Source organism: Melanerpes formicivorus, unplaced genomic scaffold (genome assembly GCF_026170545.1).
Source record: "Melanerpes formicivorus ecotype bairdi unplaced genomic scaffold, bMelFor1.0.p_v2 SCAF_183, whole genome shotgun sequence".
NCBI classification, from domain to species: Eukaryota; Metazoa; Chordata; class Aves; order Piciformes; family Picidae; genus Melanerpes; species Melanerpes formicivorus.
This window is the reverse complement of record NW_027142535.1, coordinates 198,247-209,542: the sequence shown is the minus strand read 5'-3', so window position 1 is coordinate 209,542 and position 11,296 is coordinate 198,247. Positions and strand designations below refer to the sequence as shown.

The window sequence follows — 11,296 nt, the reverse complement described above, 5'->3', positions numbered from 1 at the left end:
CATGGACTTGAACACTTTCAGGTTCTTCAGATGATCACGAACCTGATCTGCACTTACAATGGGCAGTTCTTCCTCCCTGTCCCTGGCTTTGACTTCCATAACATCAGGAGTGTGGCTAGAGGCCCTTGCAGTGAAGACTGAGGTAAAGAAGTTATTAAGCACCTCAGCCTTTTCCTCATCACATGTGACCATGTCACCAGTTTCCTTTCTGAGGGGGCCCACACCTTCCCTAGTCTTCTTCTTCCCATTAATATACCTGTAAAAGTTCTTAGTGTTCCCTTTAATCTCCCTGGCTAGATTCAACTCAAACTCTGCTTTGGCTTTCCTAACCAGGACTCTTGCTGCTCGGGCAGCTTCCTTATATTCCCCCTGTTCTACCTGTCCTTCCCTCCACTTCCTGTAGAGTTTCCTTTTAAGTAATAGTGTGTCCAGTAGCTCCTTGCCCATCCAGGCAGGCCTCCTAGCGTTCTTACCTGCTTTTCTCTTTGTTGGTACACAGAGCTCCTGGACACAGAGGAGGTGGTCCTTGAATACTGCCCAGCTGTCCTGGGTCCCTCTTCCCTCCAGGGCTTTGTCCCACGACACTTTGGCTAGCAGATCCCTGAAGCCATCAAAATCTGCACGCCTAAAGTCTAGGGTCGTGAGCTTGGAATACTTCCTCCTGACTGCCCTGAGGATGTTAAATTCAACTGCTTGTAGCCAGGTGGGGGTTGGTCTCTTCTCCCAGGCAAGCAGCACCAGAACAAGAGGACACAGTCTCAAGCTGTGCCAGGGGAGGTTTAGGCTGAATGTTAGGAAGTGGTTTACAGCTTGGCCAAAGACTCTTCTGATCCCTGTCTTCTGGTCGTGACCAGCAGCATGCACGGGTGGCCAAGAAGGCCACTGGCAACCTGGCCAATATCAGGAACAGTGTGGCCAGCAGGAGCAGGGAGGTCATTCTGCCCCTGCACTTGGCACTGGTTAGGGCACACCTTGAGTCCCGTGTCCAGTTCTGGGCCCCTCCGTTTAAGCAAGACGTTGAGTTGCTGGAAGGTGTCCGGAGAAGGGCAACAAAGCTGGGGAGGGGTTTGGAGCACAGGCCTGTGAGGAGAGGCTGAGGGAGCTGGGGTTGCTCAGCCTGGAGAAGAGGAGGCTCAGGGGAGACCTTCTTGCTTTCTACGACTCCCTGAAGGGAGGTTGTAGCCAGGTGGGGGTTGGTCTCTTCTTCCAGGCAAGCAGCACCAGAACAAGAGGACACAGTCTCAAGCTGTGGCAGGGGAGGTTTAGGCTAGAGGTTAGGAAGAGGTTCTGCACAGAGAGAGTGATTGCCCATTGGAATGGGCTGCCCAGGGAGGTGGTGGAGTCACCATCTTTGGAGGTGTTCAGGAGGAGACTGGATAGGGTGCTTGGTTGCATGGTTTAGTTGATTAGGTGGTGTTGGATGATAGGTTGGACACGATGATCTTGAAGGTCTCTTCCAACCTGGTCCATTCCATTCCATTCCATCACCATCTAATCAACTAAACCATGGCACTGAGTGCCTCATCCAGTCTCTTTGTAAACACTTCCAGTGATGGTGACTCCACTACCTCCCTGGGCAGCACATTCCAAAGGCCAATCTCTCTTTCATCCTGCTCTATTCTATTCTGTGAAGACCTTCTTCCTAACATCCAGGTTTAATTGGTGAGAGCAACAGACTTGGTTGCTGCCACCCGCTGCTACGGGGTCTGAGTGGCCCCCAAATGGGGTTTGGAGGCAGGTAAAGGTTTCTTTTGGCATGTGAAGGGGTTTTGTGGGCATCTAGAAGGGGTGTGGAGCCCCCTGAAAGGGTCTGGGATAGTGTCAGGGGGTTCTGGGCTGGTTCACCAGCGGGTCTGGGGACATTAGAAGCATCTGGGGGTACCTAAAACGGAGCTGGGCGTATCAGATGGGGGGTTTGGGTGCCTCCAAAGGGGTTTTGTGGGCATCTAATTGGGGAATCTGGGGGGGTCCTGAAGGAGTTGGGGGGTTCTCAGTGAGGTTTTGGAGTCTCTATGGAGTGCCTGGAGTCTCCTGGAGTGCCTGTGCTTGAAACCCCCCCAGAGGCCGGGCAGAGTGGTGCTCACAGTAGCTCTGCAAGTCTGCCATGGGCTCAGGAGGCTGTGCAGCTGTTAAACCTTTTCTTTTGCTCAAGCACAATCTTTCTGAATTCTTTTCTTGGATTTTTTTTTTTCCCAGGGTGATGTGAAACTGTCTGAACAGCTGTTCAGAAGTCTCAGAGACCTGAGCTCTACAGGAACCTCACACACAAACCCCCAAGTGCCTTCTGTGAGTACAAGCTGTCCTTGTTCAACATGGAGGTAGTTGAGAGCTGAAGCCAGACCACACCATAATTCCCTCAGCTTCCTCTTCTGCAGATTAAACAGTCCCAGTTCCTTCAGCCACTCCTCATAAAGCTTGTTATCCAGACCCCTCACCAGCTTTGTGGCCCTTCTCTGGACTCACTCTCTCACCTCTGTGTGCTGGGGAACACCACTTGTGCCCGGCCGGCCACCGGCTGGGTTTAACTCTGTTCCCCACCGCTCTTGGGGCCCAGCCATCCATCCTGTTCTGCTGTCCAGCAGTCCCTTTGAAAAACAATCCATCTGAAAAAAGAAGTAGCAGAGAAGGAAAGCTGAAGCTGCAAAGACTGCAGTCCCCTCAGTTCTTGTGGTACCCTCTGTGAGATCCTAAGCCACCTGAACTGAGCCGGTCAGGCAGCCAAGCTAGTGCAGCAGTGTCTTCTGGAGAGTTGATGGGAGCCAGTTCTGTGGGGTTTGTTGAAGTGAGTGGCCAGTCGTTCTACATGAACAATTGTCTTAGTGCTAGCAAGTAGGAAGCTCTGAAGTGTGGTACTTTGAGAGCTCCATTCATACTTGCCCTTCAGGAGGAGCCAGCTCTTTCATTGAAGGATCTTCCTGAGCTGTCCAAGTACAATTTCTGTTGACACTTTTCAGCTCTTACATCCAGGTTGCTGACAGAGGATGTTGGGTTTGTGGACCCTGGCAGCGACAGTTTTCCAAAGAGGAGCTCTAAGGCCAGCTGCAAGGTTAGGTTTGGATTCTCCTGGGGTGCCTGTGCTTGAAAGCCCCCCAGAGGCCGTGCAGAGTGGTGCTCGCAGTAGCTCTGTGCAAGTCTGCCATGGGCTCAGGAGGCCAGTATCTAGAGAGAGGGAGAGGGAAGGACAGTGACACTTCTAAGACAGTTTTAAAGAAATAATTATGAGAAGAGGCAAATTAATTCTGGGGACTCATGTGATATATCTGTTCAAGAGAAAAAAAAATGAAGGAGGTTTCTGACCATAACCAGGCTGACAAAGCACAGTAATGTGGTTTCCTATGGGATTCAACTCCTCCTGCATTGCACAGGACACTTCAACAGCTGTCCTGACAAGCTCTAAGTAATGAACTTAATCCACCCTGTGCAAGCAATGGGGCAAAAGATTACAAAATCCATGTATGCAATTGAGATGTGTTACATTGGGACGCCCAGGATACAGCTCATCGAGCTCTCCTAGTGTTTAGACGCAAGATGGAAGAAGGAAGGGGGAAGACAGAGCAGAAGGTCTATTTAAATATGAAACTCCTAGGCTGAAAGAAAAGAAAAACATTTTAAAGAGCACTGAGTGAGACTCTGTCACCAGCATAGCTAATCACAGAATCACTGAGTGTTAGGGGTTGGAAGGGACCCCAAAATAGCATCCGGTCCAACCCCTGTGCCAGTGCAGGATCACCTGGGGCAGGTTTTGAATGTCTCCAGAGACTCCACTAACTCTCTGGGCAGCCTGCTCCGGGGCTCTGGCACACACAGTGAAAAGGTTTTCCCTTCTGTTCCTGTGGAACTTCCTCCTTTTATTCGTCGGACACAGCGAAGCCGCTGGGTCGTGTTGCTGCGGCAAGGTGACCCACCCTGTAGTTCAGGGCCTGGGTCTGTGCCTTCATGGCAGCCTGTTCCCTTGGCACCCTGTCAGCTTAACAGCCCTGTACTCGGGGCCTGTGTGACGAGTTGTGGAGCCCTCCATCCCCCTTCTGTCCCCAGCAGCAGCCCAAGGTCCCTGTAAGCAGGGCTGGGGAGGCTGCTTTAGGCAGCTAACAACAACCAACCTTGCCTGGCCCTTAGGGGGCTGAGGTCAGTCCCTGGGCTCCTGAAGAGGTGGTGTTGCGCTGCTGCCAGGAGGGCCGGCCCTTTTTTGTTGTCCTTCACAGCAGAGGCTAAGATCTAAATGGGCTTTTGTGCCTCTTAATTTTTTTCCTACATGACCTAGCAACATCCTTAAACATTCCATGGGTCAACTCTCCTTCCTTCCCTGATGTTTTTCCCATAATTCACTCAGAAGCTCGTTGCCCATCCAGGCTCTCTCTTCTGGGGCTCATCTCCAGCACATTGGCGCAGCCTGGTCTGAGCCTTCAAGGGTTCTGTCTTGAAGCAGGTCCTGCTCTCCTGGACCCCTTTATTTTTAAGGGCTGTTTCTCAAGGAACCTTCTGAGTTAGTTCCTTAAGTAATCTGAAGTCTGCCCTCCAGCAGTCCAGAGTGGAGGTTTTGTTGCTGCCCCTCTTAGCTTGACTGGATATTGAACACTCAATTATCTCCTGGTCACTGCACCCCAGACAGCCTCCAACCACATCTCCCACCAGCCCTTCTCTGCTTGTAAAAGGAAGGTCAAGCAAGGCCTTACCCTTGGTAGGCTCTCACAGCACCTGGGATAAGAAGCTGTCCTCCATGCACTCTAAGAACCTCTTAGACTGTCTCCCTCTAGCTGCCCATAGAGTCACTCATCAACCTCTCCATCCTGGTTGGGTGGTCTGTAACAGACTTCAACCAGGATGTCAGCCTTGTTGGCCTTCCCTCTAATTCTCACCCACAGGCACTCAACCTGATCATCCATGGCATCTAGAGCCCTCCTGATGTACAGGGCCACCCCTCTACCTTTTCACCCCGGCCTGTCTCTCCTGAAGAGCCTGTGGCCATCAATTACAGTACTCCAGTCATGTGAGCCATCCCACCACATTTCTGTGATGGCAGCTACATCATAACTTTCCTGCTGGAAAAAGGCTTCCAGCTCCTCTTGTTACCCGTGCTGTGTGCATTAGTGTACATGCACTGATTTCAGCCCCTTCCCCCTTCAAATCTAGTTTAGAGCCCTGCCAATGAGACCTGCCAACTCCCTTCTTAGAACCCTTTTCCCTCTGTGGGATAGGCTGTTCTCATGTGCTAGGAAAGCTGCTTTGAAGTCTCCCTGGAGCCTTCTCTTCTGCAGGCTGAACAGCCTCAACTCTCCCAGCCTGGTCCCACAGGGGAGGTTCTCCTGCCCTCTGTGATTATCTTGGTGCCCTCCTGGACCCTCCTTTGCAGCCTCGTGCCCTTCTTTTGCCGGGGGCACCAGAACTGGATATGCAGAAGCGTTGTGCAGAGAAGCTGAACAGTTTGTCTCTGCCTGTGCTATGCCATCACTGCTGAGCAGTGACAGATTCATGCTTGCCAAGTTGGTAATTGCTGCTCTGGATACACCTCATGGCTCAGGGAATGTCACTGTCACTGTTCTCTGAGCCTGCTCATTCTCAGCTCTTGCTACCTGGCCAGTGAAGGCAGCAGCTGGGACAAAGCAATACCGCCCTCACTAAACCCACCAGTAAAAAGTGCCACCAGCCACCTGTCACACGGGTGAGGTTTGCTGTCACTGCACTTAACTCCGCTCTTGGGTCATGGTGGGGGCCCTGCCTCGTGCACACCTTGTGTTGGATTCCCAGGCTTGTTTCTCAGGAGTGCAGCTCCAGGGGCCAAGGCTACAAAATGCCAGGCAGAGGGAGAAGCTGGAGTTGTATATCACAGCAGTGAATGTCTCCTGTTGTCACGTTGCAGGCAATTGAGAACATCGACACCTTGGCCACTCTTGACAGCCTGTTCCTTGGGAAGAACAAAATCACCAAACTGCAGAACCTGGATGCACTGACAAGCCTGACTGTGCTCAGCGTGCAGGTAGGGCTCTGCTTTGTCCTGTTTGCAGCAGCCTTCCTCACCCCCTCCCTGGAGGTGTTCCAGGCCTTCAGCAACCTGCTCCGGTGGAAAGTTGGGGCTGGACCTGGATGATCTTCAAGGTCCCTTCCAACCCAAACCACTCTATGAATCTATGAAATGAGTTATAGTAACATGTAAGCCTGTTGTTTGTAAGGACCCCAAGAAGACAACTTTCAGGCTACAGCTTTCGATGGGAGGGTCAGAATCTGATTCTTGCACACTTAGAGCCCCTAGACCCCTGGACCTTCCGTTGCGCATCGGTGGTACAAAGCTCAAAGGAACTGAGCTCATGAGATCAGTGTGCACCCGAGCAGACCCTTTCCCCTTCCCAGCCATACTTCAGAGAAAAGCCTTTTCTTCAGGGAGTCTCTTGGGGTTTGGTTTGTTTGGATGCCCTTACAGCACTGCTTCCCTTTCAGAATAACCGCCTGACCAAGATCGAGGGGCTGCAGAGCCTGGTGAACCTGCGCGAGCTGTACCTCAGCCACAACGGCATCGAAGTCATCGAGGGGCTGGAGAACAATGTGAGCAGGCTCTTGCTAGCTGTGCCTGACCTCTTGCCCTGAGCTGCTCTTATCAGTAGCTGTGCTTTTCAGGAAGGTTTTGTTCCTCAGCTTTCTCCACTTACATGTAGGGTTCTGAGTCCCTTGGAAAGACCTCAAAGATCCAAGTATTTGTTGTGTTAAAGTACCTTGTGTAAGTGGAGCTCCTCCTTGTGTTGTAAATTGGTTTTGTGGCGAGGTGAAGCACAAGATGCAATTAATGCAGGAGCCTGGCTCATGCCAGGACACAGAGGTGTTTGGGCAAGTCCGGAGGAGGGCTACAAGGGTGATCCAAGGGCTGGAGCAGGTCTGCTGTGAGCACAGGCTGAGGGAGCTGGGGCTGAGCAGCCTGGAGAAGGCTCCAGGGGGGCCTTAGAGCCTCAGGGGAGGTTCAGGTTGGATGTTAGGAAGAAGTTCTATACAGATCCTGGGATGCATCAGGAGAAGTGTGGCTAGCAGGTCGAGGGAGGTGATCCTCCCCCTCTACTCAGCCCTGGTGAGACCCCACCTGGAGTACTGTGTCCAGTTCTGGAGCCCCTATTACAAGAGGGATGTGGAGGTGCTGGAACGTGTCCAGAGAAGGGCCACAAGGATGATCAGAGGGCTGGAGCACCTCTCCTGTGAGGACAGACTGAAGGAGTTGGGGCTGTTCAGCCTGCAGAAGAGAAGGCTCCGAGGAGACCTAATTGTGGCCTTCCAGTATCTGAAGGGGGCCTACAGGAAGGCTGGGGAAGGACTTCTCAGGATCTCAGGTAGTGATAGGACTAGGGGGAATGGAATGAAGCTGGAGGTGGGGAGATTCAGGCTGGATGTGAGGAGGAGGTTCTTCACCATGAGAGTGGTGAAGCCCTGGAATGGGTTGTCCAGGGAGGTGGTCGAGGCCCCGTCCCTGGGGGTGTTTAAGAGCAGGCTGGATGAGGCTCTGTCCAGCCTGATCTAGTGTGGGGTGTCCCTGCCCATGGCAGGGGGGTTGGAACTAGATGATCCTTGTGGTCCCTTCCAACCCTGAATGAAACTATGAAACTATGAAAGAGTGATTGCCCATTGGAATGGGCTGCCCGGGGAGGTGGTGGAGACGCCGTCATTGAAGGTGTTCAGAAGGAGACTTGATGGGGTGCTTGGTGCCATGGGTTAGCTGTTTGGGTGGGTTGGATTGGTTGATGGGTTGGACACGATGATCTTGAAGGTCTCTTCCAACCTGGTTTGGTTTATTCTAATAAAAGTTTATTCTAATAAAGAGCTGCCTGCCAGGACCTGAAGGGATCCTGCAGGAAGGCTGCAGAGAGACTTTTGCTGAGGGTGTCTGAGACAGGCTATGGGGGAATGGTTTGAAGCTGAGGCAGAGCAGGGTTACAGTGGAGCTGAGGAAGAAGTTCTTCGGTATGAGGGTGGTGAGACTCTGGCACAGGCTGCCCAGGAGACTGTGGATGCCTCCTGCCTGGGGGAGTTCAAGGCCAAATTGGATGAGTCCTTGAGCAGCCAAGTCTAATTGAGAGGTGTCCCTGGGCATGGCAGGGAGGTTGGAGTAGATCATGTCTGAGGTCCCTTCCAACCTGAGCCACTCCAGGATTCTGTGTGTCCCTATGCCCTAACCACTGCCTGCAGAGGAGCCGAGCACCCCAAGCCTGCTTTTCCCCACGCACAAGGTCTTGCACTGAGCAGTTTGCAGAGGAGATAATGACATTCCCAATTTGCCTAGAGAAGAGATAGAGGGGGGGAAAAAGAAAGAAGGAAAGCAGGCTAAGTGATGCCTGCCCTGGATATTCAGCTGCTGCTGATCTTGCCCCCTCCTCCAGGAACAGCGTAACCCTAATAATCCTTCTAGCACCCTGTAACGAAGGCTAATAAACACCTCAGGGGTTTGCTTGAACAAAGGATCTTGGCACCGGCCATAGGAAACCCCTAGCCCGTGGCTGGTATGGGGGAAGAACAAGTAGCAGGATGTGGGTTGCCCACCTGAGACCCCCCCAGCTCAGTCCCTCTGTGCCCCCCTGCCTGGTTTCCTGCTCCCCTGGGGGTTTCTGGGGTGAGGGACTTTTGGCAAGGGCTCGTAGGGACAAAAGGAAGTGGAATGGCTGTGAGCTGGAGGAAGGGAGATTTAGATTGGAGATTAGGAAGAAATTCTTTCCAGTGTGGGTGGGGAGGCACTGGTACAAGCTGCCCAGGGAGGCTGTGGATGCCCCTTCCCTGGCGGTGTTCATAGTCAGGTTGGATGAGACCTTGAGCAACCTGGGCTGGTGGAAGGTGTTGACGGGGGTTGGAACTGGATGATATTTAAGGTCCCTTCCATCCCAAACCATTCCATGATTCTGTGATCTTCAGCCATGGAAATGCTGCTGCAGCCTTTTACACAGCAGTTTGTAGGTAACTCTCGGTTCCTTTTGATAGGACATCAACTGGAGCTGGAAGTAGGAGGGAACGAACTGTGGCATGTGGCTTTCCTTTGTGTTAGTATCCATTTGAAGAAGCCTGTAGCATTTTCATTCTCACCCAACAGTAGATGATATTGTCAGAGAGCAGAGACAATCTGGAACTTAGCTGACTCTGTAAGGCAGAAAAAATCCTTTTTCTGGAACTCTTGAATTCCCTGCTGCAACAAGTTTGTTCAGGTCTGCTGCTGAAGAGGGCATTTGTGATCTGATTTTTAATGGAGCACTCTGCTTCATGTGTTCTGAGGAAAGGCTCACTCTTTAGGAGCCCTTGGCTGTGAATTGCTGTCAGACTAGTGATTGCTTTAATTTTTGTCATAAGGCTTCTGGGCTGTCAGTAACCCAGCTTCATTAAAAGTAATTGTCCTTGCTACATACATAAGCAGGGAGAGTTCTTGTGCTGCATGTAAACAGCTGGCAATAGTTTTTCTTTGCTTCCCACAGTTTCCAGCTCTGGGCTTGAAAAAGTGGGAGAGAGAAGATGGGAAGAAATTTTGGTCTAATGTTTTTGTGTTTGCTTGTCTAGAACAAACTCACAATGCTGGACATAGCATCCAACAGAATCAAGAGGATTGAGAACATCAGTCACTTAACAGAGCTGCAGGAGTTCTGGGTAAGCATAGGATGGAACTGTCCCTGGAATGTCCCTACAGCAAGTGAACAAAAACCTTCTGGTGAGGAGCAATGGGAGGGTGGTGTACATCTATATCTCTGAGTAAGCTCAGATTCACAGATTGCACTGGGTTGGGAGGGACCCTCAAAGGTCATCTTGTTCAACCCCCTTGCACTCAGCAGGGACACCTTCAACTAGATCAGGCTGCCCAGGCCCAAAAGGAATTTGATCTTGAATGTCTCTGGGGATGCCCCCTCGATGGAGGTGTTCAAGGCCAGGCTGGATGAGGCCTTGAGCAGCCTGGGCTGGTGGGAGGTGTCCCTGCCCAAGGCAGGGTTTGGAGCTGGATGGTCGTTAAGGTCCCTACCAACCCACTCTATGATTATCTGCCAGGCAGCAAACAGTGAACAAAGTTTCCACTTCACTGTGGATGGCCGAGGTGAGGAAGTTGTTCTTGAATGGGGGCACAGCTGATCCATTGCTGGGGTTTTTTAATGATTATTTTTTGTTATTGCTGTTAGTGTTTAAAGGTGATACTGCTTTAGTCACTGCTTCTGCATCCAAAAGCAAAGGATGGCTGAAGTCTCCAGGTTGCCGGCAGTTGGAGCATCATCCCCTTGTAATTCCTCTGCAGTGCCAGCAATGAGGCACCTCCTAGGCTTGATCCCTGGATCAGGGAGCTTGGCACTTTCTGGAGTGGAGGAACAGTTTTGGTGGGAAAGTGATGTAGAGGGGGGAGGAAAATGCCACTTTTCACATCAGTTTGGGACCAATTTTAATGTTTCCTGGGAAATCATGAAAGTAAAGATTTCAGTGTAAGAAGATCTTGGCAGTAAACATTTCTAGCCCTTAAATGTGCAGTGGATCAACTGGGACACTGTTGTAAAGAGACTGTCTCAATGTCTTGCAGGGTGTTTTATCCTAATTCATAGATCACAGAATGGTTGGGTTGGAAGGGACCTTAAAGATCATCCAGTTCCAGGCCTCTGCCTTGGGCAGGGACACCTCCCACTAGACCAAGTTACTCGAGGCCTGGATATGCTCTCAGAGGGGTGGAGCCTTTGATCACTACCCCAGGACAGTGTAGGGATGGTTAGCGAGGGCCTGCCTGGAATGTCTGACAGGAAAGCACAGCTGGGAGGCTCCAGGGGGAAAAGGGTCACATAGCCAGGGCCATCTCACATGTGCATGAAGACTGTACAGTGCCACTGCCTTGGGCTTGTAGAAATCCTCCTGTGCGGTGGCTCTGTGGCGAGGCTGCTGCTAACCAGGCTTAGCTTGCAAGTATCTGTTGGTGTGAGCCTCCCCTGTATGTGCCGTGCAGATGAATGACAACCTGGTGGAGAGCTGGAGTGACCTGGATGAACTGAAAGGAGCCAAAAACTTGGAAACCGTCTACCTGGAGCGAAATCCCTTGCAGAAGGACCCCCAGTACCGGCGCAAAATCATGCTGGCCCTCCCCACTGTCCGGCAGATTGACGCCACCTTTGTTCGATTCTAAACCTCCTCCTGCTGCCCTCCTTGGAGAAATGTCCCAGCTGGGTTTTCTATCCACTTAACCACACAGCCCAAGTCTTCAGTACACTGTCACAGAGCAGATGGTCAAGAAAAAGCACTGAGTACCAGATCCTGTGTACGATGCACTCATTGTTTTTGAGATGTTGTTGTTATTATTATTAAATCTTAATATGGAGACTTC

General features: G+C 51.5%; 1 protein-coding gene across 1 annotated transcript; it reads left to right on the top strand.

Moving 5' to 3' along the window:
* Positions 1–2,202: 2,202 nt before the first annotated feature.
* LOC137457575 (protein phosphatase 1 regulatory subunit 7-like) lies at positions 2,203–11,296 on the top strand (the record flags this gene model as incomplete). Its single annotated transcript, XM_068169454.1, has 5 exons — positions 2,203–2,286; positions 5,858–5,974; positions 6,433–6,537; positions 9,511–9,597; positions 10,922–11,296. Coding segments are annotated over 5 exons (570 nt in total), but the record flags the coding sequence as incomplete, so codon positions are not given.